General features: G+C 47.2%; 1 protein-coding gene across 1 annotated transcript in view; it reads right to left on the reverse strand.

Moving 5' to 3' along the window:
- SORCS3 (sortilin related VPS10 domain containing receptor 3) overlaps positions 1-26,958 on the reverse strand; it is a 520,755-nt gene that overhangs the window by 281,789 nt on the left and 212,008 nt on the right. The window contains exon 3 of the mRNA XM_054690210.1: positions 9,849-9,948. Coding sequence (XP_054546185.1) covers positions 9,849-9,948 — 100 coding nt within the window. The remainder of the gene's footprint in view (positions 1-9,848; positions 9,949-26,958) is intronic.

The following is a 26,958-nucleotide window of genomic DNA, read 5'->3' on the forward strand; positions in this document are numbered from 1 at the left end:
GGGTCTCAGAGTTTGACCTGGTCTCTTCTACCCCAGAGGCCTAGAAGCCCCAGGTTTACTGGGAAAACCCACAAGCACCTTAAAGCACCAGCCATTGGGGTCCTTAGCTACCTGTCTGCCAGGTGTGCTGCAGTGTGCACGTCTTTCTGGGGACTTTAATAGTAACTTGACTAGGACTTGAAGCCAGAAATATGACTTCCAAAACCAGAGTCCTGCCATGGAATAGCCAGGTAGACTTGAGTATGTGGCCTCCCCCTCAGGAACTACATTTCTTCATCAGACCCCCTTGAGTAACCCATCACCTCCACATGAAGCCTGAGACAGGCACAAACCCTCAGGCAGACTGAGTGTTCATAGATGGGCAGGCCCAACATGGGGCACCCCCTGCCCCCGTCAGGGCCCAGTCATCCAGAGGGCAATGAAATAAAGAGTATGTATACTCCTGGGTCCCACGGCTGGTCACTGGTTAAGCAACTGCAAATATTTAATCTACCTACCAGCCCACGGGGTGGGTAAGGTGGGTGGTGATGTTATCCTGATTACACAGAGGAAGAAACAGAAGCTTAGAAATACTGAGTAATGTTTCCAGCCACCAGCTGCTGAGAGGCAGGGCCAGAAAAAGCCGAAGAGCAAGCGGCTTCTTGCCTGAGTGGAAAGATACCCTGGGGAAGCCAGCCAGTCCATGCCCTATGGGGCTCCAAGTGGGAGTGCCAAGCTTGCCCTGCTGCTCCTCTAATGAATGGCCGACTGTGAAGGCACTCCACGGGCTGGTCACCGCCCCCCGCCGCCCAGTGCATTGTTTGTTCTATGTTTAAGAAAACTCAGCAACCCTGGCTCTTCCTACTTCTCCTCTCAGCAGGGAATACTTCATAAATTTTCAGCAGCACAGCCCATGGCATTGTTGCACTGGAAGGAAACACATCCCCTGCAGATCCACATCCCTCCTTTAGAGAAAAACACAGGGGATCTGGGATGTCACAGCACTTGCTGGTCCACAGGACATTAAGAGTGTGTGTCTCAAAGTTGTATAATCTGGGTTCAAAATCTGGCTTGGGCAATCCCCAGCCAGGAAGCCATTTCTTCACCTCTGTGTACTGTATGTTCAATGTCTCTCTCTCCAGTACCATTGTTACTCTTGCCCCTCCCCCTTTTCTCATACCATGGGTATAACTATTTACCTCGCATATTTTTATGCATGAGAAACATGTTCATTGTATACCATTAGCATGGTACACAGTAAGTACTCAATAAATGCTGGTATTTTGTTTCCTTCTAATGCTGGATCCAACCTCCACTGCCACAGATGCAGCCTATGAAGTCTTGGGCCACCAACTCCTCTCCTGGATCATGACCCTACATGAATCTCACTTAAATGCAATGACTGCCAGGGTGGGCCTGGGTCTGCAGTGCTTGCAAGTTTCCCAGGCCTGACCCCACAGAGAAATGAGGGGTGCAGAGAAGGATGATCTGCACACCACCAAGAGCGAGCAGCGAGCTGGATGTGTGTCTACATAGATGGGGTGCTGTGGGTGGGCCCATCACTGGAGGGGTTGCCTGGGGTTCTGCCACTAGGCAGATCTGGCTCTGGACCCGCTCTACCAGCATTTTCTGCCTCTTGGGGGCAGGGGTAAAAACAGGTGTAAATGCATTGTGGGGCTGGCAACCACTTCTCTGAATGGAGATCCCACTAGGTGAGAGAGAAGCACTCGGAGGCTGTGTGAGAAGGCGCACCGGGAAGGCGCTGGGCCCCGGGGAGACAGGGAGACAGGCAGGAGAGTGAGGTTTCTCTGTTTTGGAAGAGGGAAAATTTTAACTAACATTAGTTTGAGGAAGATCCAGATTCCTTTTCCCAGGATAGTCAAGTCAGTAATGGGAAGATGGTGCCCTGGGAACTGGGAGGGAAACCCAGAGTAGGGGAAGGCAGGATGCTGAGCGCCTCCTCCCTGCATGCTCCATGTCCTGTTATTTTGTTCTTACAATGTCTTCTTATTAAATACTACCATGAGCCCCACTTGCAGAGGTGGAAGCTGAAGCTTAAGGGAGTGATGTGCTACATTTGGGGCACAGGGAGGCCTGGCTATGCTGGGAAGGGCTTCCTCCACCTCACACTGCTTGCTGGACCTCAGGAGCAGCAGACAGAACTGACAAGTGTCCCCTCTGCATGCCAGCCCAAACCCCACGTGAGGACAGGGACTCTTGCTCTGAACCTGCCCCTGGCCCCATGGCAGGCCTGAGGACCCCAGGATGTGTGCCCCTCTTTACCCGGACCCGGTCACCTGCAGGGTGTATGTGGAGAGCTGATAACTGTGACTCTGACCTTGAGCTGGTCATGGGGGACAGGCCAGGGCAAGGCTTGCCTGCCAGAAGCAATCTTTCTGCTTGGTTGAGCTCATCAAGGAAGAAAAAAATAGGCTCATTTCTTTCGCTGGTGGTGGTGGTTGTTTTTGTTACAGATAGCCCTACCTCAGGGACAGCGAGATCCATGTGCTATATAACCGTGCGTGGGAACATTAGGAAGAAGCCTCTCCCTGCCTTCCCCAGCACTCTGCTACAATTTCTCTTGCCTGTGAGCTCAGAGAAGGGTCCCCAAAGGTGGGGCGGGCAGGGTAGGGGGCAGAGATGGTGCTACACCTCACATGGCACGTCACTAGCACCAGAGCTGCAGTCTTTCTTAGACACAGATCTGAGGCCATCAGGCCCCAGCTCAGAAGCCTGCTGGGCTCCCGAGTCCTTCTGCATGGAGTCCTGACTTCACCCCTGAGCTTCTGGAGGTCTGCAATATCTAGTTCCAGCTTTACTCTCCCAACTTGCAACTGATAAATCCCCCAGTCTATTCAAACCTTCACCCCCGCCCCCATCAGCCTGCCCCTGCTGGTCCCTTCTCTTCACATCCCAAGCTTTCTTGATCCAAAGTCTGCCCAATTTTTGCCTCTCCCTTTCTTATCCACTGACTTGATGATTATGCCACAACGACTTCTTCCTTCCTTTCAGTGTGGTGGTGACTCTTCCAGACCGGGACACGTCACCTTCTGTTGTCAAGGTTTCAAAGTATAAAATTTCCATGGCCTCCACTCCCAGTTTGGAAGGCCCCATCCAAGTGTCTTGCTGGGATTTTCTTTCCCAGCCTGACCCCTCTGGGGTCTTTGGTCTTCGGCTCCTCTTACAAGCTCTGCCTTCGCCTGTCCCCTCAGCAGCCACCCACCCTGGGATGGAGGCCCCTTTCAGATATGTGAACCGGCCTCTACGGTTGCCAGCCGGGCTCCCTGTGGCAAGCCAGGGAGTTACACAGAAGCAGCACCTCACGTGACCATCCAGATACACAGGTTTCCTTTTTAAAAAAAAAAAAAAAAAAGATTTATTTCTTTATACAAGCACTGGGCACAGTCAGATGCACGGGAGGGTGAGAGAACTCACCAGAGTCAGAGCAGAGAGCAGAGCAGGCAGACTGACAAAGTACACTGCTGAGGGGAGCAGCGGGCGGCAGGAGAGGTCTGCGCAACATGTGGGACCCTCACCCAGTGGCCGGGGATTGAACTGGCACTGCAGAGGCTGCAGGCAGCTTCGCAACCCAGCGCTCAACCACTGCACCACTGGGGAGGCCCTTGATACACAGGTTTCCTTTTAATCCTTCATTCATTTCTAACCAGAGAAGAGGAACCATTTACTTTCCTATTGCTTAACTCAGAAGTGTTTAGAGTGTTCTTTGCTGAACAAGTTTTGTGCACACGCAGATGCACACGTACACAAATACATAAAAGCTAACACCAATGAAAATCAAATTTAAAAAATAGGTTAGGAAAACGCAAGCCTCTAAGAGGTGTAATAAGTGGCTAATTTTTATTATTCCTCTTAAATGCTTGGATAATCTTACCATAAATCATATCTTTATTTAAGAAAATATGATCTACTCGATGCAAACCCCAAAGGGCACTTTGGAGAGAAGCCAGGCTATAGGTTTATATTCTTCCCATTTTCAAATAAAATGCAAAAGAAAAACTAGTAATCATTTTAATGAGCCTTTAAATAAATTCTTGGCTAGAGCACATTGAAGTAATTTATACAGGAACCCACATACATATATTGCTGAGAAAGGGATTTTGAGACTAAAGAGAATTTCCAAGAATCACTCTACCTTCCCTTTCCTTTAAGTAATTACTTTGAATTGAACCACACCTCACACCTCAGGTCAGCTTCAGCACTGGTCACGCTTGCAAGGACACATGCAAACTCGTGTCTTTCCTTCGATGATGATCCAGTTCTCTCCTGATCTCTTAGCTTCCCTTTATTCTGATTTTTCGGTCCCTGATGACGTCTGAGACTTTCACTCTTGAAGGGTTCATTTTAGCTCTTTTTCCGGACACAGCAAGAGAAAAAAGCTATAGACTTGCCATCAGCAAATGAGAGAAATTGGATCCAAGTTCTGTTCTTTTCCCTTTTTGTTCTTCTCTCTCACACTTTCCCCCCTAAGCACATCTCCTGAAACACTTCTCTAGCCTCTTGGCAACTGCTAATTTATGAGGCAGGACAAACGAGGTGGTTGTGAATTAACAAGAGTGAGGCCATTTCTCTCCATCAGCAGAATAATTGATCTCTCAGGCAGTCAGCAGGTTTGGTTTTAAGAGACAGAGGAGATACAGGCAAAGCTGCCTCCTGGACAGCTCTTTAAAATCCCTGAGTTCTGGCCCCAGTATCCTCCCAAGGAAGCTGCCCAGAAGGGCCCATGGTCCGCACCAGAGTCACGGCCAGGGAACTGGTTCCCAGGGAGCCCGAGTCCAGTGTGTGACCAGGTCACCTCCATCGGAGGGCTCACACGCGTCCCCTCTGCAGCTTATTTCTTCCCAAGCAATATTACATTTCTCATTTCATCCTAGTTATGCTCCCACAAGGAAGGGGGAGGTAAATGACCTTTCATCCCCATTTTACAGACTAAGAAACAGAGGCTCAGATCATGTAAGTGACTTCTCCAGGGCCCCACAGCTGACAAAGAGAAAAGTCGAAACCAGAAATCCTGATTGCTTCCTGACAGTCTCTTCCCAGGGGGCCAGTCTCTTTTATTCCTGACAGCCACTTGGCCTTGGCCTTGCCACTCATCCATTCTGTCCTTCAACATATACAAAACAGTTTGGATTTCAGGTCCTTGGTTTCTCTTCCGGGTTCATTGGCACTGGGATTCTGGCTCCAATACCCTTTGGGACCAGTGAACCAAGAAGCTATAGGTGTTTATGTGAACCGTGTAACACACATTCAGAGACCGGTGGGGGGTATACACGCCCAACTGACCCCAACTCACCCCTGTGCCAATGGGGTTCTGCATCAGATCTGTGTCCACTGCCCACAGCCGGGGTGTCTGACAGAGAACACTGGACTAGGGATCAGGAGACCCAGTTTCTGGCTCTGCTGCAAGTGACTTAAGACCTCTGTTAAATTAGGACCCTCCCATCCCTAACATGTGGTGCATCTCAAAAGATAGTCAGATAAGCATATCAGGCCAGGGAAGTGGCCATCAGATACCAAATTTGAGTAGGTCACTGGTGCCAAAATCTTTCATCACTTATAAATGAAATATCACAGAGTTACTGGTGAAGTACGGAGAGAGCTAATTTATATATAGCATTTAGAACAAATCCTGACACACAGTAAATTCCAAAAAAATTGCTAGCTGTTACTTCTTCTGCTTACATTATTATTGTTAATATCAATATTATCATAGATTCTCATTACCTGTGGAAATAGAAACATATTAGCATTAAGAGGGACGTGTCTTACTTGCTCTTGAGCATAGAGTTTAGGAAGCACATTTTCCCAAGGGAAAGATCAGGGGCCACAAATCAAAGAAGTTGCTTGAGACTACAGGGGCAGGGAGTGTGCAGGGGCAGGGCTGAGTCACAAGGCTGGCCCCTGCCCACTGTCTGTGGACGTGGTGTCCTTGGCCCTGCGCTGCCACAAGAGATCCAGACAGCATCTCCAGATCCCGTTCCTATAGGAGGGGGGTGGGGACTCCTGGGAGGCAACAGGGGTACCCTGGGGGGCACATCAGCTCTGGCTGATGAAACTGCTCAGCCAGGCCAAGGAGAGGCCACTGCTCTGAGTTCTATCTGCTGAGCCAGTGGGGAGCCCCCATTGTCTGATCAAGACTCTGTAACTTCTGAAAAGTTGGCCTAGATGGGAGTCCCTGCTGGCCAACGTGTGGCCATGGTCCTTTCAAGGACTACCCAATAGCGATCCACTGAGCCCAAAGTTCGTGGTTCATCACGTTACCATGCAGCCCTCCAAGAGGCCACCCAGACCCCTAGAGCTAGGAAAAACATCAAAGTAAGGACCCAACCTTGCCATTGTACAAATAGGGACAATGGAGGCTCTTGGGAAAGGGGCTGGGGAGGGTTGATGGCTTATTCAGTCATGTCAGGCAGGATGTCTGCCTCCTCCTCCCACTCCAGCAGTCCTACCCACAGTGACATGATGGCCCCTTTGCGCTGCAGGATGTACACGTGATGGGGCTGAGTAAAGGGAGGTCTTTGCAAACCATGATCAGCTTAGCTTACCTGTCACACAGAGCATAAAGGTCAGGAATATTTACTAAAACTTGTCCTGTGGCCCTGAAGACCACTTTGCAAATACCAATGTTTCACCCGAGACAAATTACTGTGCAGAATATGACACCTGATGCAAATTGGCTACAAGGGACTAAAGCAGATTTGGGGACAGCTTTGCCAGCCTTTGCACTCTATCTGAAACACATCTGTCTGAAACACCCCCAAATACAGATGTTTCATCTAAAGATGTGCAGAGAAAAGTTCCTGACAAAATCAGAAAATAAGAACAATCAGGCCACGGCTGCCTGGGTCTTCACATTCACAAGACAACAGTCATCTGGAATTGATTCATGGAAGCTCCTTCCAGGGGAGCTGCTGTGGTCCCCACCTGGTCCTCCTCACTAACTGGCATCACCGTCTGGCCCTTGTATCCACTTGGGTTTGAAACCCCAGGTCTGTATAGAGCTGTTCTCTATATGCATCTGCCCAGGTCCTTGTATACTTTTGAAAGGAGGAACCTCCCCTCCAAAAGACTTTGTTCAGAGGTAGACATCCAACAGAGCACTTAACGACCTAAAATTATCTTTCTACATTTTCTGTTTTTGCTTTGCTTTATTGTAAGAGATCTTAATATCTATGAATAGAAAGTGTTCTATCTCAGAGCTCACTTTTCCTATCCCTCCAAGAATCATGCGAGACATCGTGAAGGAAAGCGGAAGACTAATATTTTAAAATCTGCTTGGTGTTTTGTTTAGAGGTTTGCGGGTGTCCCACAGAGCCCGGGTTATGCTGCTGCATTAAGAGACTGACACGGGAATAACCATCATTCCCGCACACTCCAAGGCTCTGTAACGGCTTGACAGGTGGCTTGCCCATGGAAAAAATTTGGTCCCTCCTACTGTATTTCTGTAGGGTAGCCTGGAAGCAATTATCCTCTCACTGGTAAATCAATTAGGAGGAGACTCTCACACTCTCCTCCTCTTTTAAGAAACTGCTAATCCTCTTAACACGAATGGGCAGAAAACCCGAGCAGAGAATTACGGCTTATAGAGCAGTGGCTGGCCTGGGCTTCCTCTGTGCCAGGGCACTGGCCTCCAGCAGATCAGAGTACATGGCATGGCCCATGTGGTCAGAGGCAGGGGGCAGGGATCCTGAACCCCAGGTCCTTTGCAACAACCAAGTGGCTTACCTACCTGGACCCCAGCTCCTTTGAAACAACCAAGTGGCTTACCTACCTGAGCTTTAGTTTCCTCACCTGTCACGTGGGGATGAAAATACCAGGCTCTGGGGATTAACAGTAAAACTTATAATGGAGTATAGAAATGCACCTATCAGCCCAGTGACCACACTTCTTAGAAAAAGAAGGCGCTCAGAAAGAGAAGCCATTATTCTATTTTGTGTCAGACCGACCAGTCCTGTCACCACACAAAGACCTCTACCCTGCAGCAAACTGGTCACACTCCCTGACAATCAGATCGTCCTATTCTCTCTGCCATTTCCAAAGCAATGTTTTAAAATCTGTAGCCACCTTTGAACCACAACCTGCCTGCATTTCCCTACCTGCTCAAAGGTTTGTTATCAAAGACACCCGGATGGCCCAAGCCCCTCTGCTGTGAGGCACAAAACCTTCAGTCTGTCTGGACAAAGCTCAGCTCTGTTAAATGCAGACATGACCTGGGCACAGGTTGATCTGCTTCGGTCTGAGGACGAGAATCAGGGGACAGTAATGAGATCTAGGGACTCGGGGACATTAATCGCTTGTAAGGGGAAGGAAAGCTGTGTGCTGGGTCTCAGACCCCAGCTCTGTGAAGTAAGACTAATGGTAGAGATGGCAGGTTCTTAACCTCCACAGATATCTTAGGGCTAGGAGTGGGACTCAAGAGGTTCACAAATCCCTAAAAATAGTTTTCATATTTTTGTGTGCAGGGGCATACTTCCAGAAAAGAGATCTAGAGTCTTAACTATATTTGTAAAAGATTTGCAGTTTAAGGGCTATTCACAACTGCTTGCAAGATGAATCTATGGTCTTCAGCTCTAGCATTCAATTGTTCAAATAACAATGCTGCAAAATGTAAGCTTGGCAACTTGTAGGGGCAAAGATAAGAAACATGCCCAGCTAGAAACAGTAACAGGTGGCTAAACAGTCCTGATGACGAGGGTTTTGGCACTTGGCTGGTGGGCATGGTCTCAGGTTGGGGGACCCCTGGGACTGGCTGTAATGTTGATCACCAATAATGAAACAGGAGTCTGCAATTCTGTTTCCTCCCTTTGCTGGGGGTATTTGGAGACCCCAGATGTACAAGTGGGTAAAAGGGGTGGGACTGTGATTTATGATGTTAAGGGTCAAAGCTGCTCTACTTTGAGCAGCATCAACAATAATACACTAAGTCGCAGCTTGGGGCTCCCCAAGTAGGAGCGAGAGATCACACACATCTTCAGAGTGAGCAGAAGCTCTCCTGAGCCCACCTTACTGAAGCAAAAAAAAACCCTTGGGGAGTGCAAATTAGACTGCAAGAGGAGAGCCTGGCAGTACCACTTCCAGTCTTTAGAAACATGAAAATGGTCTTTTCTACCCTTATTTGTTTACTGGGCCAGGCCTTCCAAGCTGAAGGAAAGATTACCCTGCCCCAATGCCCATACGCTGCACAGCATGTATTTTCTAAAACCAAGTGTTCTTCCATAGTACCCAGCCCTCTCCATGACCAAGGTCTGACCTTCCATGATTCCATCCTCAGCCTGGCTGCTTGGTCAAGAGGAAGGGCAGAAGCAGAGAGGCCACTGGAACCAGAGCTGTTCTCTTGTGCTTCAGAAGCAGCTCTGGGTCAACTTAAAGAATTCAGGGGCTGCCTAACCATCCCTTGGCTGAAATTAACTCCCTATCAGGCACTCCTTGCAAGTAGACCAGCAAGACCGAAACTCAACTTGGGAGCCAGCAGACCTCTACTCCAATCCCAGATGCCTCACTGACTGCTATCTGACCTCAGAAGGTCATATAGCCTCTCTGAACTTTACCTTACTCATCTATAAAATGGGAACAGACTCCAAGTGAGAATAAATGAGCTAAGTACTCAAAGCACTCAGCCATCCCAGGCACAGAGACACGCCTGAGCCGGCATCAAGGTTCACTGTTGTTATTCTTACTGTGACCCAATGAGGTTGCTGTTGGATTTAAGTATCTAATGATCTTGGCCCATACACAGGTATTCTACAAGCATTTCCATTGCTATTGTTTTTTTTTTTTTTTTTCCCTTAACTCCTGTACTAGGCAGCCCCGCTACCCGGCGGAGTGCTCAGAACCACAGCCCCTCGTCTTACCTTCCTCTTGTTGGTGGGATTGACATACAGGTAACTGAGGACGGTCTTCAGACCCACTTTGTCATTCAGCTTTTCGTAAGTGGTGCCATAATCTGTTGATCTGCAGGGAAGAGAGAGAAAGAAGAGGAGAGATTGTTTTACCAAAGAGGGGATTGTGTTTTAAGGGGAGTCAGGTTCTCCCTGGCTCTGCTCCTTTGTTCCCAAATCACATGAGTTCTTGAAAGTGTTCTTCAGCGATAAAGGCCCCTTTAACTTTAGGAGCACAATTAGACTAATGCATTTGGGTCCTACCTAGGCCCTCCCCTTTGCTTCTGGCATTTCTCAGAGACCTATTTTTCTGCCCTTTGTAAAACTGCAGTGCCAAGAGCTGCTGGAGCCTGCCGTGGGGTGCTCGCCCTACCCTAGGTTCTCCGTGTGGCCATGGGAGGGCCAGGCAAGGTTATGGCCCACAGGGAGCTGTGCTGGTAGGCCACAGGGAGAGAAGCCAGACTGGCTTTCTCTGAGGTCAATGGGGTGCACCCACCCTAACTTTCCCTCTACTGAGACCTTACAGGGGCAGGATGCATGGTACCCAAGAGTTTGTGGGTCCAACGCCAAATCAGGCCACACCAGGCAAGGGTCTAAAGATTTCATAGGAGCAATGTTGTGTTAGGATGAAAAGCCAATGACACTGAACTGCTGCCAATAGTTCATCATTTCAATTATCCTGCTGGCTACCTGCTCCTCCTTTGGGCCTAGTTTCTAGGCCTCTGACCTTGTACCAAAAGCACAAGTCAGGGCTCAGAGAAACAAAGGCCAACCCACAGCCCTCTCCACCAAGCCCTGCCAGGGGAGCAGGGAGAGTGGGTGCTGGACAGTGAGACTCAGCAGCCAACCTCTCTGACACACTCTCTTCTTGCTGACCCCACACCCACCCCACACAGCTCCCTTTTCAAATTCCTGGTACCAACATGTCCTCACCCTCTTTCTGTTGGGACCTTCCTTAGCATGAATCACAAAGCTTACTCAACCTGGGAAAGTTACAGAGGCCAACTCATTTCCCCATGGCCCTCTGGCCTCATAGCTGGCTGCATTCTGCTTTGGATCTCAGTTCCTGCCGCTGGCTCTGTGCCTCTGCTACTAATTACCTGTCTTTGTCTTTTCCTTGTTCCTTTACTCACCTTCGAACACTAACCTGCTCCTGCCCCAGCCCAAAGCGTCATTGGCGAGCTGAGTAGCCAAACTATGGGAGAACCTTTAAGAAATACTTCCAAATCCATGCAATCTGACAAATTCCATGTCACCTCACCTCTGCTGAGGCTTCCCAGCCCTCTTGCCAGTCAGCACTCATCTCCCCTCTGCTCCCAAGCAAATTTCCCCCTCCATCCACTCTGCATCCCGGCACACAGTACACGACTCTTGCTAACTCTTCAACAGTAGCATGATTCATTTCCTGCGTTCCATTTCCCCAACCATAAATGTAAGTCCTCAAAGTCAAGGAACTTTGGAGAACACTATGGTAAGTAAAGAACATGAGCTTTGGGTGTAGCAAAATCTGTTTCAATCCTAGATCATCAGGTCTCTGGTGGGAGGGCCAACTGCAAGTTATTGAACTTGCTGGAATCTTAAGATTTCCGTCTTAACAACGGGGATACTTTCATCTCACAAGGCATTTGTGAAGATGCAAAAATATGAAACATGGGAAACATAACAGGTTGTAGGTATATTGTTAAAAAAAAAAAAAACACAATACAATGGGTGTTCATTTCTGTTCCAAAAGTGAATTGTGGATCATGCACACTCAGCACATATTCCGAACAAAGGTTAGGACTTCAAATGCCTCCCTAGGCTACTGGGAGGGCCTCCATAGGCCTCCCTAGGCCCCACATGGTCATCAGCTAAGCTCACTTCAATGCTCCAGCCCTCAAAACTGACACTTGTCTTCCATCTCCTGTCTACTTCAGGCACCGAGAATCACCTTCAATCTTCCCCTGTCATAATCTCTCAAACCCAGCTCAGTCTCCAAATCTTAATGATTCTATCTCCTAAATATTTGGGACCCCTAGTCTTTCCACTCTCACCCCATGCTCTGGTTCATGCATTATCATTGTTGCCACAATCCCCCCAGTTGGATCCTCTTCTTCCCACCTTCTCAACCTCCCACTTTCCTCCATGTTGCCTGTTATCATGTTGGATGCCAATCACCCAGATCTGTCCACTCCCTGCTGGTAATCACCTGTGGCCTACACACCAAGAAGGTGTATCTTACAAACCTATTTTTGTGAAATCTGATTCCATTCTCCTTTTACTAGACTCATTTCCAGTTGATCCTCAGCCCCTTTTCTCCAGCCTTGCCAAACATCACAAATGGCAGGCCTTTCCATTGCCCTCCCTATCCACACACCTCATCCCCTTCACCTGATCTATCCAGCCACTATATTCACTACTTGGTAAATTAATCTTTGACCTTCAATTCCAAAATCACCCTTCCTCCAACAATGGACTGGAAAATTAATCACTGTTTCCTTTCTGGGCTCATACTACCTTGTACATATTTCTATTGTAGCATTTATGCTATCGATGGGCTCACACTACGTTTATTCTGGGAGCTCTCTTGACTATAGCTCGCTAAGAACAAAAACCATTTCTTATAACAACCCTGATGTCTTACAGCAAGGCTTGCACAAAGTAAGTGCTGAATATATTGATTTTTGTATTGTTTTACTTTGTCTTTATTTGTGATAATGAATGAATGAATGAGCTTGTCCAAATGTACAAGTTCTTGACCAACTGTTAATGTGTAGTGACAACTCAACTCTTGAAATAGCCACACCCTGAAAGCACTCTTGACACTCTGGATGTTGGCAAAACAGGCCCAGACTGGGATGATCTAGCGGCCTCTGTTGCTAGGGAGGGATGAAAGCTGCCTCCCACCAGCTTCAAGGTGAACTGATCAATTCCCTGGTCCAATGCTCAATCAGGCTGCACCCACAAAGGATTCCCCAGCACTCTTGCTAATCAGCACTCATGTCCCCTCTGCACCCAAGCAAATTTTCCCTCCAGCCACTCTGCACCAAGGCACACAGTACATCCCTCTCGTTAACTCCTCAGCAGGAACATGATTCATTTCTTGTGTTCCATTTCCCCAGCCATAATGTAAGTCCTCAAGGACAAGGAACTTTGGAGAACATGGAAAGAACATAAGCTTTGGGTATGGCAAAATCTGTTTCAACCTTAGATCAGCAGCTATCTGGTGGGAAGGCCAAGCACAATTTACTTAGTCTGCTGGGGCCTCAAGTTTCTCATTCTATCCAGGACAGAGGAGGAAACAGGCCACAATCTTCAGACACTGTTATGTAGTCTTACTAATCCAGACAAAACAGAGAATGGATTCCTTCTTGATTCTATGCTCTTGAAGGCATAAAGACAGCATGGTTTGGGGGAAGAATATTGAACTTGGAATCTGGAAATTTAGACTAGAGAAGTGTTTCTGAAATGTACTCAAAGTGCTATCCTGAGAAGTTAATTCTCTAAATGTGCTCAAGAAAAATTACTCTGACACTTGTTAAAATGTAAGGCCAGGACCTCCCCTGGTGGCTCAGCAGTTGAGCACTGGGCTGTGAAGCTGCCCGCAGCCTCTACAGCACCGGTTTGATCCCCGGCCGCCGGCGAGTGTCTCACAGGGCGAGCGGACCTCTCCTGCCATGCCCACTGCTCCCCTCAGCAGTGTACTTCATCAGTCTGCCTGTTCTGTTCCCCACTCTGACTCTGGTGAATTCTCTCACCCTCCCGCACTTCTGTCTGTACCCAGTGCTTGCATAAAATAAATAAATAAATCTTAAAAAAAAAAAAAATGTAAGGCCAACTTCATGAAGGACTCTCAGGTATAGGGACCAAGGGCTTGTGGGCCTGCAGTAGCAGGGAGAGAGTGGGCTCAGCCAGGAAAAGTGCGAATGTATAACCAGAGAAGGGCAGAGGTCACAACTGAGAGGCTTAGGGTTGTTTTTGCTAGGCTGACCTGATGCGGTTCTCACAGAAGGCAGGGTGATCAAGCATCATCTGAAGTGAGATGGGGTGGAGGACGCTGGCCAGATACTGAAGATAAACAGATGTTGAGGAAGGGAGATTCCGGCTAAACTGACTTACCAAGTGCATGTGCAAACCAGGAGCAGAGCCAGGGCAAGTTCTTGATGGATTCAGGCAGACAGATAAAGGACCTTGGAGCACTAGATAGATGGGATATGCCTTTAACACTCAAGCAGAGAACCAGATGCAGGCACACCAGCAGACTGGGGGGCTGGGGAGTGCGGCCAGGAGGCTGGCAGCAACCAACACTCCTAGCCCCCGTGGTCCCAGAGCTCTCTCAAGGTCTCCCTCTTACGTTCTTGTAATAATGATCTCCCAGCCCTGGCATCCCTACTTATAGGTAAGCATGCTCAGGTATCCATAACCATAGGCGCGTGTACCCCCTGCTCACACGTCTCAGCCCTGGGTATCCTTACATGCCACATGATCACACTCCCAAACACTTTTTGCATCAACACTTGGGAGCACTGTTCAGAGCTTGCGTGGGCAGAGAAAGCAGAGAAGAACGCGAGGCCACAGGTGGTGGTCGCAGAGGCTAGTGGTGGGAGGCAAAAAAAAAAAAAAACAATTTAATTTAATTCATTTCCCTACACCAAGATTCTCACCAAAATTGGGCTCTAGAGGATCTACCCCAGGACAGAGCCTCGTTGAAAAAGAGTCCAGAAGATCCTGACTAGAGTTGAGTCAAGAAAAGAATCTTTGCCAAGTCTCATTCTGCCAACCACACAAGAGGTTTCACTCAGATAAGCATAAGATCCCTCCTGGAACTTACATTTTTATTATCCCACCAACAAAGTGCTAAGCCGTTTTCCAACCAGCGACTCTTCCTCACGCTATATATAGCAAACATCTCACTTGTAAGAGCTAAATTCTCAGGGCTCCCTGCATGACTGATGTCACAACAAACTTCCTTCCAGAATCCAAATAACCCTCATCAAAGGGAGTGTGCTTAGCACCACGCAGGCTCTCTTTCTACCAGCCGCACAACGGATTCCCAGGGCCTTTGCTGTTTTCCAAAAGTAGCTGCTGAGAGTAGGGACTTCCCAACAAAGAGCACTCCACACTCGCCCCCTGCACGCCTGGCCAGTGTGCTCATTCAGGCTGACAGAAACAGTAAAACACCTCCAGGAGCCAGGAGCCAGGAGGCCTGGACGCTGTCCTTCCCGGCATGGACACTGCACACAACTCTGTGGGCCCTTTGCCTGGAGCGAGACGCAGCTGGCAGAGAGATGCCTCATCCTTGCTGCCAGAGACAGCTGTGCCACAGAACTCGCTTCTAGAAGAGAGCAAACTATCGTCCCCCTGGTGACTCCAGAATCTGCTGGTGGGGAAGCAACACCTCTCTTGGATTTTAAAGCAAGCCTCCCAATCTTGACATGAGGCTTCGGACACTGTTCAGAAAGCTGGAGCCATCACACCCAGCGTGAGCACACGCCCAGGCCTGGCACGGGGCCAGCCCCTGCTTGGACGTCTCAGTACACACAGCCAACTGGAGACAAGTCCTGAGAGAGCATCACGGAGCTGCCACTCCTGGTACCCAGCTCAGCGCCTCCAGTCCCAGCAGGTGAATCCACTGCCGTGTGTGTGTGTGTGTGTGTGTGTGTGTGTGCATGTCATACACGTGTGCACTCACTTGGTTTTTTTCATTCCTTTTCATATATTATTTCCAGCACACAAAAAAGCAGAATGAGATGCTAATCACATGTCTGCCACTAGATTTAAGGAGTATTTGTGTTCATAAACAATACAGCATCTTTCCAATATCTTTGCACTGACAGGCATAGAACACACAGAGACATGTGTTCCACGTTGGCTCCTTCCACTGATGTGCAGTTATTGGGATTTAACCAAGTTGACATGCCTCCCTGGCCTCCTGTTAACTGATGCATCAACTACTATTTTCATTTTACCTTTTCAACTACCAATGAATATTTTTATTTTAAAACTTCTTACTACTGGAGCCTCCCTGGTGGCACAGGCGGTTGAGCGCAGCGCTGTGAAGCTTTCTGCAGCCTCTGCAGTTTGGGTTCGATCCCAGCCAGCCAGGGAGATACCCACATGGTGCAGCAGACCTCTCCTGTCTTGCCTGCTGCTCTACTCACCAGTGCTCTCGGTCTGTCTGCTCTCTATCTGCTCTCTATCTGTTCCCCACTCTCTATCTAGTGAATCCTCTCACCCTCCCACACATCTGGCCTGTGCCCTGGTTCTTGTGTGCATTAAAAAAAAAAAAAAAACTTTTTACTACTATAAGTCTTGTCTTTTCCTGATCCTTTGTCCGGGTTCCTATAATCCACATATGTGTGAAACCATCCAATAAAAATGAACAATGATGTAAGAAAATAAATAAATTTAATTATGAAAAATTTCCTATTATAAACAATGTCTCAATGACTATTCCTACATGTGCCTTCATGTGAATCCATAAAGGAAAGCTCTTCTGGGGAGACGTTTTGATGTACAATTGATGATGGCTTCATACTCTAGGCATAGCTTCTACATCTCTGGTTATTGACAAAGTTTTCTCTAAGGAAGGAGGCTGTCCCCTCAAAGAGACACTCTCCAGTCTTATCAACTGGCTACTTCTTCATTCCAGGGCCTGAGAACAGAGCCTCCTGGGGGCCTGGCCCCGCCTGCATCTAGCTCCAGGGCTCTGACCTCCCAACAGGGGAGCCCAGGTGATAGCTGGGCCCTGCATCCCACACCAGGGTCACTGTCCCTGGTGTTCCTGAGTGCCTCACCCCAGGCCTCCTGCCAGTGGCTCCACCACCTTCCCAGGGTCCTACTTGTTGTCTGGCCGGGACTTGCTCTTGCAGACTGGATGGCATCCAGTTGAATGTCAAGGCCAGTTCCCCAACTCCTTCTGAGCAGCTTCAACTGTTCAGGGACTCTTATTCCTGACAGGCCTTCAAACAGGCTCGCCATGGGACCCTTCCATTCTCGAGGACCCACCCAGCCTCGCCCGCCCCCAGGGGAGCTCTCAATGACAACATCTGGAGTTGAGCTGTGAATCCATTTGTGTTCCCCCAGCAAGCTCCCTCTCCTGTGCTGAAGCTTCTGGGGGAGAGGCCGGTGGCAACAAGCATATGGACTGCTATTTTAAAAGTTAAAAACAGAAAAGTAAAACTTTCAGCCAACGCAGCCAAGTCAGCTTCCCAGTAGAGCTGAATCGCGGCTCCACACCCCCATTCCCAGCGCCACATCCCTGCCAGAGGCGAGGGGGCTCTGGATGGTGCCCTGCCCCTGCTCACAGGCCAGCAGACATTCTGGGCCAGGTGGGCACACCACTTTCCTGACCCAGCCAGTGCTTCTTCTGTGCCACCTCAACTCCTCAGCCCCCACCTCTACCCTACTCTTCCTCCTGAATCTGCAAAGCTAGGGAACTAGGAAAACACAAGTCTTTCACTCCTTGACTTACCCATTAGTGTCTCACCTTATGAGTGGATCCCTGCTGTGTCCTCTAGTCTAAAATTAGCAAACAAACACAGTAGTAACAGTTGCCTTTCCTGTTAGCAGTGTGATTTTGCTTTGCTCCTTTCTTAAAGTATTTCTCTCCATTATCTACCATGGCATCTACCATGTGCCAGGCACTTATGAGCAGCTCAGATCAGGTTAGCAAACTTTTTTTTTTTTGTAAAAGAGGAAGAGAGTAAATATTTCAGGTTTTGCCCATCTCTGTAGTAGCTACTCAAGTCTGCGCTGCTAACTCAAACAAACAAACAAGGCCACGGCAGCACCCACACCTAGGGGTGTGGCTGTCCCATGAAGCTGTCACGAGAGCAGGAGGTGCATAACTCGGTGGCCACCACTCTCGAGAATGGAGCCATCAGCCCCTACCCAGCTCCTGTCTCTAAGATAACTCCCCAATATTCTGGTCAGCTCACGGAGGCCCTAACTCCCCCTGCCAGCCACGGTCACATCAGGCCACAGTGCCTGTGGAGGCCCAGCATTCAGGTCTGCCTGCTGTACCTTCATGGCTGGCAGTGGCCCAGCTTTTCTCCTGGCTGACTCCCAGTTCCAGCACTAATTCTACTGTGGAGACTCTCCGACAACTACAACCTACATTTATCTGTGCATTTATCTCAAAGGTACCTAGGAGCTCCCTATTTACTCTCCGTGTATACCTATGTGCTGATGGTTCTCTTTCCAACAATTGCTAAAAGGTCCTTCTAAAAAAAAAAGCAAATGGCCTTTTGAATCACTGACCGTGCAGAGCACATCTGAGTGGACAAAACAGGAAGATGGGAGCAGGGCAAAGACAACTAACTGTGAGTCCTTCACTTACAGAACCTCCACCCTGACAAAAGGTCTGTGTTGCTGCAAGGACTCCATGCCTGGCATGTCACAAACATGGATGCCCAATAAATAACTGGAGAATTTTTGGTGACTGTTTCCAATAGCTACCATGTAAATACAAGATGGCCGGCTGTCTGGGACTCAACAGACAGACCAAGCTTCAAAGAGTCAGACCTTGAGGTACACCCACAGCCACCTCCAGGCAAACTGTGTTCCTCTGAGATACACTGAGGAGAGTCAACAATCAAAGCCCATAGGCAATTAGGAGCACTGGTGTGTGGTGAGCCACAACTGATTCCAAGGTCAGGGTCAAGAGTTTCCACAGCTCAGTTCCAGACCAACAGCTGCCCAGAGAGTCTTTACGATCAAAATGGGAAAACCATTGACGTCCCCTCTGGCCTGATCCACCCCTCATCTTGGGGCCAGTGCCCAAAGCCACATTAATTTGTATCTCTGCAATGGCAGAAGCCCAACCTGACCACAAATAACCAGCCAGATAACTAATACCAGACCTCAAGCCAGAAGCAAGTGATTTAAATAGCTTCGTTCTCCAAGTGTGTATCGGTTGACCCTCTGCTTAAAAACCACAGGCAGGCCAATGCCAAGGCAGAAGCCCACAAAGCTCTCAGTAACCTCTTCCTGTTATCTGACTCTTCAGCTGAATTTTCTGGTCATACAAAGAGAGGCATAATGACACAGGATAATTAATCTGTCTCTATGCCCTCCTGTCCCAGCTTTTTGAAAAAGAGCCATCACCGGGTTCCAAGTGCAGAAAATTGGAGGTTAGGTTACTCTGGAGACCAGATCATGCAGAATTCATGGTTCATAGCAGATAAAATGTAGCCCCAACAGCAGCAGCAGCCCATCACTGATCTAGGAGGCAGGAAGGCTGGGCCATGGGACTGGCCAAATGTTCAGATTCTTGGTCTGTCTTTCACACTGTGTGAGTGTGTCAGTTGTCATTCAAGAACCTCAGCACAGACACAAAGGTTGTTGGCTTGCAATTCTGAGGATTTAAAATGCCAAAAGAGCTCAACCCTTTCAGTCAAAAGGCTTGTTTGTATCATACAAGTGAGGGAAAAGGAGCCATCCAGAGAAAAGAAAGAGCAGAAGTCCACCCCCAGAAAAGTGTCACATCCCATAATTCACTGCACCTTTGTTCATAGAAGTATAATGGAATGGGAATCATTAGGGAAAAGCTGAATAAAATATGGTGTATTTGTGTGTGCACAGACATGCACACAAATTATCTCTATTAAGAAGGTAAATATCAAGGTTGTTGACCTTAGGAAAAGTCCCTAAGACATATTACCAAGTGAAAAAGACTACTGAAAAATAATGTATTAAATACACCATGGACCCAGACAAAACAAACAATATATATCCATTAGGCTTTTAACTGTCTTCATAAGTGCATTCAGCAAATTCTAGAGGCAAACACAAATAATTGGTAATAGGATAAGGGCTGCCATGGGGAGGGGTAGCTATAGAGGTTTAGTTTATTTGTAATGTTCCAGTGTGTTAAAACAAAAACATATCCATGTATCACTCCTGCAGTTAAAAATAAGAGCAATAAAGTGATTTGTTCCTGAGCAGTTATTATGCAAATCAGTAAATTAACACATCTGTAGAGAAACTATTACAGAAGAGAATTTTCATTCAAAAAGGCAGTCTAACATAAACATAAGAGGATTCATTTCAGAGTCAAGCAGATTTGGTTTCAAAGCCAAGCTTGTGAAACCTCGGGCTAGTTACATAAGTCTCATGTTCTATATCTGCTCGATGGGAATATAAACATTGCTTTCATAGGATTATTGGGAAGCTTAACTAGCCCTAATACCAGGGAGTTCACTTCACTGTCAGTTGTTAGAAGACCCTGTGATGGATCAATAATGCAATCACTGAAGGAGAAGCTGTCCTATACCTTTCTGGGCAAACAGAAGCTGAGTTATAGCTGCATAACCAGCAGTGGACACACTAACACATCTCCTCCCATAACAGCAGAAAGCTACCAAGAAAAGCACGTGGATGATGGAGGCCTACCAAATGTAACCAGAGACAGCTTCTGGCCAGGGGTCAACAATTGCAAATTAAAGTCTAGGGAAAACAGATTCAACTTTTTTTTTGTCCACGAAGCTTTTCAGGGAAAAAAATAATGAGGCATAAGCTAGAAAGTTCTGGACAGTTTCAGTAAGACATCTCCACCCAGGGAGTAGATATTTACCATTTCCCTTTAAAATTACATGCAGCCGGGTGGGTCCCTGTGACATTTGTGCAATTATGTCTGTTCGTGCACATCCAGAAACCCTCAGGATAAAATGTGTCGCTGCCTCAAAGAGAAATGTGTGTTTCGAGAGCCTTCGGATCACATCTCCACCCCAGAGAAGCTAAATCCTGCGTCACTTTCATTTGTAAACATTTTTCCTGTGAGAAAGAAGTACAGTGCTTTGTATATGGGAGGCACTTGATGCATTCATTAATTATTTTATCAATTAAAGTGAGTCCACTCCCCTGACAGCCAGCCTGTGGAGAGAGTGCCCTTTCACTGCTGTCCTGGTCCATGAAGTCTCACCCCCTCCTCTGGTCCTGAGCACTCAGCCCAGGGCTGTGGCAGGGAGCAAGGTGCCAGCACTCTGGAAACATGCGTCCCTCTCTCCTGCTGGCGGGTGATGTCATTATTGAACATTTATGTGTGAGGCTTCACTCTCCAGACAGAATCAGTTCTCTGAGGCCACGGGATCATCTTGGATGTCTCCTTGAACCCCTAAAGCATGCTGAGCCCCTAACCCCACGCAGAGTCGATACTTGAGCTGAAATGTGTTCCAGGCCTTAAGTGGTCAAGTGGAGAGAGTGACCATTTGGATGGTGACACAGCTCTGCTGTGACAGACTCACAACCACATCCACGTGCCCTCATGTGGCACCAAAGCCTTCCACCCTGACGCAACCCTGCCCAGCCAAGACACTCCCAGTGCCAAGGCATGACACTCCCAGTGCCTGCAGCTCTCCTATCAGAGGCTCTTATATTGCAGTCACCCCATCTCCTTGGGGGCCCAGAAACCCAACATCTCATTGATCTCCTCTTTAAAAATCATAAATTGATTGCGCACATTATTTAAACAGTTGCCCTGTTAGACCCCACATTCCATGTGCCAAACTTTCTTGAAAATAGATCAGAACTGCAGGGTATGGAAACCAATGCCAGTTTTTTTGTTTTTTTTTTTCTTTTTTTTAAGCTGTCCTTTGGAAAGCTAAGTAAGAAAAAGCAATTAGCTAGAAATTGGACTTATTCTCAAGTCACAGAGTATTCCTTAACTGTCGCTGTGGCCAACAGAAAACACCCTGTGAGATCACAGGTTGCAGTTCGCCAATCCCAGGTGACAGTAGGTGACCAGGACATGTGGTCACAACCCTCCATAAAAGGAGTGCCACACTCTAGGTCTGTCTTAAGTGATGGAAATACTGTGAATCTCTGGTAGAAATGTAAGATATAGAAAAGAAAAATGAATGTTGCTATAAATTACAGACACACCACATAGAACAAAAAACCCTCAACTTTTCAGAGTGTTTTCTCTCTAATTTATATACTTGGCAAATGTTAAGAAAATTAGGGTCATTCTTTATAAACGATTAGGTGCCTTGTTTGGTTGTTTTTGGTTGTTTTTTTTTTTTTTTTTCCCACTTAACATGATAGCTTAAGCATTTTCCCATGTTGTTAAATATTCTTCCAGGGCCTTCCTTGTGGCACAGGGGTAAAAAACAGCCCAGCCATTGTAGCATGAGTTCGATCCCTGGCCAGGGAACAACACACATGACGCAGCAGACCTCTCCTGTCACGCCCACTGCTCCCCTCAGCAGTGTATTTCAGTCAATCTGCCTGTTCTGTTCCCCACTCTGTCTCTGGTGAATCCTTGTACCTCCCACATTTCTGGCCTGTACCCCGGTTCTTGTATGCATAAATAAATAAATCTTTAAAAAAATAAATAATAGCACATAACATTATTTTGAAGAAACTAGTTTCCAAAACAAAAAGCAAGTTATCATTTTACATTCTTTTGCAAAGGTTTTTAATATCTGGCTTAATGGAAGACAGCTGGAGTCTCCTATTTGTGTACTTGATCTGATCTGGCATCATACACATCATATAGCTTCTATAAAATACTTACAAGAAAATGAGAAGTAAAAAGGGCAAATAGCCTTTCATTATTATCAAAGTTTCAACTTCACGATCATTGCCGTGCCCCTGGGGCCCCGGGTATCCCTCCAGTACTGCTGCTTTATACCAACTACTGGATGCCAGAGGACTGCAATTTACAAAGGCCTTTTTAAAAAAGAGAAAAAAAAGAAAAAGAAAAGAAAAGAAATTAAAAGTTATGGGTTTCTCTAAATTTTCTCTCATTTCAAACATCCTCTTTCCCAAATGGTTTAAAGCTCCACGCCAGCCTCCTGTGTAAAACCTTCTCAATTCCCCTGCCCGCCAGGGATCTCACATTCTCTGGTTCTCTTCTGCCTTTATGGCACCACAGCACAATTGGCTCTGTACCCTCTGATTTTCCTGGTTTGTTGGCCACACTAAAACGATAAGTTTGAGGACTGAGGTCCAGCCTTTGGTGCACACTTGGACTTAGTAATTGATTTCTTGGAAGAAATCACTGTGGCCTTAAGTAACTATATTTGCACAACGCTTTATACAAAACATTTTCTCTTGAACTATTTCACTTAATTCTCACAGTGCCCCTATGACACAGGTATTTCATCTTTGTCATGAAAAAAGCAGAAAGAGTCTTAGAGAGGTTAAGTGACTGAGTAAATGACAATTCTAGACCTTGAACCCAGGTCAGCTGATTCCAAATCCCATGCACTCCGCTTCAGTGCTTGCCGCTGTGTGCGAGTGGTGGTAATTGAACACCTGCTTCACATGGTAGGGATTTCACTGACGCCCCCACTCAGGGGCTCACTGAAGGCACCCCTACCAGGAGATATTACAGGCATTAGAAAGGAAAATGCATGGATTCAAATTTAGGCTGGAACCCGTGCTCTCCCTCTTCCTAGCAACATGACCCTGGACACACTGCTTTGCCTTTTGGGTCTTCAGTTTCCCCATCTCTCATAGAGGCACAGTAATTGCCAACAGGAAGGGCTGTTATGAGAACCCAGTGAGAAAGTCTATACAAAGCAAAGTGCAAGAATTAGCTTAGTTTCTTAACATACTCACTCTTTCCTAAAGCCATCCTACCATGATGCCCTATTTTCTCTCTGAAAAACAATGACTTCATGCAATGAAGACAGGCATGTCCTATAGTCTGAGAAATCTACGGAACAGAAAGATATTTTACCCCCAGGCCCCTGGATCTGGGGCCTCCAGAACATAGATGTTGTGGGAGCCCAGGCGAGAGTAGCATTGGAAGGAGAGGCAGTAGTTTCCATCCGGAGACCTTCACTGCCAACACTTATGAATGTCTGCAGGTGCCTTGGCTCAGGCCCAGTTGCCCATGGCCTAGACATCCTCAGGCCCAGGTCCTGGCTGAGTCACTGAGACCTCACCCTTTCCCTGATATGGCTGCCCCGCAGGGGAAGACTGTGCTCACTGGGCAAGGGGAGGTGCCAGAGGAGCCAAAGTTCTATAGAGAACACAGTGTCTCTTAGCCCATTAACAAACATCAGGCCTAGCAGCACCAGGATGCTACTGAGAGTCTCCAGCAGCTCAAACTTCAGCATTAGCAAGCTTATGAGTTCTGGTCTATTGGGTTTCCAGAATCTTTCTACAGACACTCCTGGTTTCCAACCAAAACAAAAAAGCCAATGTTTCAAAGTTTAATTACTCTTTTTCTTTGTCAAACAAGAGGGCTGGAATCAATAACCTCAAAAGTACCTGCATCTCTAAGCTCCTGCATCTGATCAAACTCCAAATGGCTTCTGGCTGCTTTCAAAATGCACATCTATAATGATGCAATTTTGTCATCACTGAATGGAATTAAGGTGCTAGAAAAGTGCCTGAGCCAGGGCAGGTCCCTAGAATGAGAGCTCACCTTCCCAAAGGCCTAGTAGCCTCCGGATCACCTTCTCAGGAAAGGCATCTGAAAGAAGGAGAGGGAAGACCACCTCATTAAATAACTTGACAGCAGAACATGCATGTATTCCAAAGTCCAAGGGCTAAAACACATCATTTTAAACCCAATGCTTGGAATACCAGGAAAGTGTAGGCAATGTGACATCATATGTAGGTGAAAGTTTTATCTAGTTCTCTGGAGAGACCGAAGAAGAGGGAGGTGGAATGGGAGGAGGGAGATGGTGGTCAGAAAGAGACTTAAGATGCAATCAGATAAAAGTCCATGAGAATAAGGAACCTATTAAGTCCCTAGGGTCCACTCCCTGGTACTCAATCCCTATTCGGAATGAAAGGAGAGAGGCCAAATGCAGCAGCAATAGCAGCGTGTTAAGAGTTTGGTCAACGGAGTAATTTCAAGGCCTCTTACTAATTATATGAAGGAATGAAGACTGCATGGGAGAGGTGAACTTGGAGGAAAAGGTGGAATATCAGGATTCTGAAGGAAGCCAAAGAGCATGCCCTAAGACTTTGAACCTGCAAATATATTCAGGAGATAATTCATAGATGATCCTGCAAAACTGTTAAATAAGTAGAGCAAGATGATGTGGAGGGTCTTGAATATTTGCTAAGAGCTTGCATTTTATCTTAGAAGCAACGGGGATCCCAAAGTTTCTTGGATGGTGTAGGAGCATGATAGAAGCCTGCTTGCAAAGGCTAATCTATTGGTGATGTGTAGCATGGCTTGGAGAAGCAGTTTGTCCTCAAGGTAGATAGACTGAGTAGGAATCCATTCACTAACCTGATGACTATAAGTTATAGCAAAGACAATGGACACTGAGAAGGGGCCTCAGTGTACTGGACATGGGGTGGGCAGAGAAGAAGGAGGAGGAGCAGAAAAAAGAGAATTTAAAGATCCCAAGCCTGTGTGCCCAAGCGAAGAGTGGTAACCACTGGCAGAAACAGGAGTGGTGCCAACATCTCTGGAGCAGCTTATAAACAAGCTTCAAAAAGAAAGGAAATCATACCAGGTTACATTCCCTTAAGTCAGAAACTACAGCTGGGATTTGGAAGCTTGAGAATCATGGAGTCATTCTTAGGCAAAAGTATAGTAAGAGAGGAGCCCAGCAGGGAAGGGGCAACAGACCAAGGATGTGGTGCCAGGTAAAATCTGATCCATTGCAGTGGAGGGGTGGGAGGAGGGGGGTTTCTAGTACATAATTATTGCCACACACTTGACCCTCTTTACAGCAAGAGGCCAGCTGCACTGTCCCATACCTGCCAGGTACTGGCCATCCCAGATGTGGGAAAAGGTGACTTCTAAGGGTCACCACTTCTCTTGCAGCAGCTGATGGATGGAGAAAGGGAATGCCAGCCTAGGTCTTAGCAGGTAACACTCAAGAAACACCTTCGGTGATTACTGTGAATGCTAACATTAAGATGTCAAGGGCCTCCTCCATGGTGGTGCAGGTGGTTGAGTGCCACACTGCGAAGCTGTCTGCAGCCTCTGCAGCGTGGGTTTGATCCCAACCAGGCAAGAATCCCACACGGTGTGGCAGACCTCTCCTACCTCACCCACTGCTCCCCTCAGCAGTGTATTTCATCAGTCTGCCTGTTCTGTTCCCTGCTCTGTCTCTGGAGAATCCTCTCACCCTCCCACACATCTGGCCTATACCATGGTTTTTGTTTTTGTGGGACCCTCGCCGGTGGCCGGGAACGAACTGGCGCTGCAGAGGCTGCGGGCAGCTTCACAGCCCAGCGCTCAACTGCTGTGCCACCAGAGGAGACCCTGTACCATGGTACTTGTATAAATAAATAAATCTTTGAAAAAAAAAAAAGATGTCAAGATGTTTGGTATTTGATAGATGAAAGAAAACCTTGGGCCACAACAGTTCTCTGCCCCATAAGATCTCCGTCCAGGAGTGTAATTCACTTCCCTTATCTTCTGACCTGCTTTGTGTAAGCAGCAGAAAGCTGAGTAGTTGTCTATTTCCGGGTGCTCAATACTGGCCATGCAATTCATCAGCGGTGCAAAAGCATGAAAGAAAAGTTAGGTGAGACTTTATATAAAGGGGGGAAAGAGAGATTGTTTCTATTTTAAGCATTTGAGCAAGGTTGGGAAAATCCGGCACGGATGCTTCGCTTCTCCAGGCTGCTGACATTTACTGCTAGTTCATAGATCCTGGCCTGGAACCCACACCCCAGGATGGAGTTTATTTTCAAAGATATCCTAACACTTCTCTTCTGTATAGCCGGATTTTCCTTTTATGTGGCAGAAAGATGCCTGAATCACTGTTGTAAATCTAATGTTTGTTTTAATGTTCCAGCTAAGCTGAACTCTCTTTATTAGAACTGTGTACTAAATCCTGTAGTGGGGAATCACACCCAAATGCATATTTCCTCAGAAATATCAGGACTAACATAAAACATGCCTGCATTTTATAGGAAGCTGTTGTTTCATTCTTTGACCCAGAAATCAATCAACAGATGTTTATTGAGTGCCTGTGGTGTGAAGGGCGTTGTGCTAGATGCTAGGAAAACAAGCATATCAAGGGAATAGTAAACAGGCTTTCAGGTTAGAGAACAAGGAGACTGTAGGAATGGGAGACCAGATATGCATTTCAGAGACCGTAAGCACTGGGGTTGCTAACTGCAGTAACAAGTGCCACCAGCATTTCAGGGACTTAACAATATGTTAGTGTATTCC

Source organism: Talpa occidentalis, unplaced genomic scaffold (genome assembly GCF_014898055.3).
Source record: "Talpa occidentalis isolate TD23 unplaced genomic scaffold, MPIMG_talOcc4v2.1 talOcc4.8, whole genome shotgun sequence".
Lineage (NCBI taxonomy): Eukaryota > Metazoa > Chordata > Mammalia > Eulipotyphla > Talpidae > Talpa > Talpa occidentalis.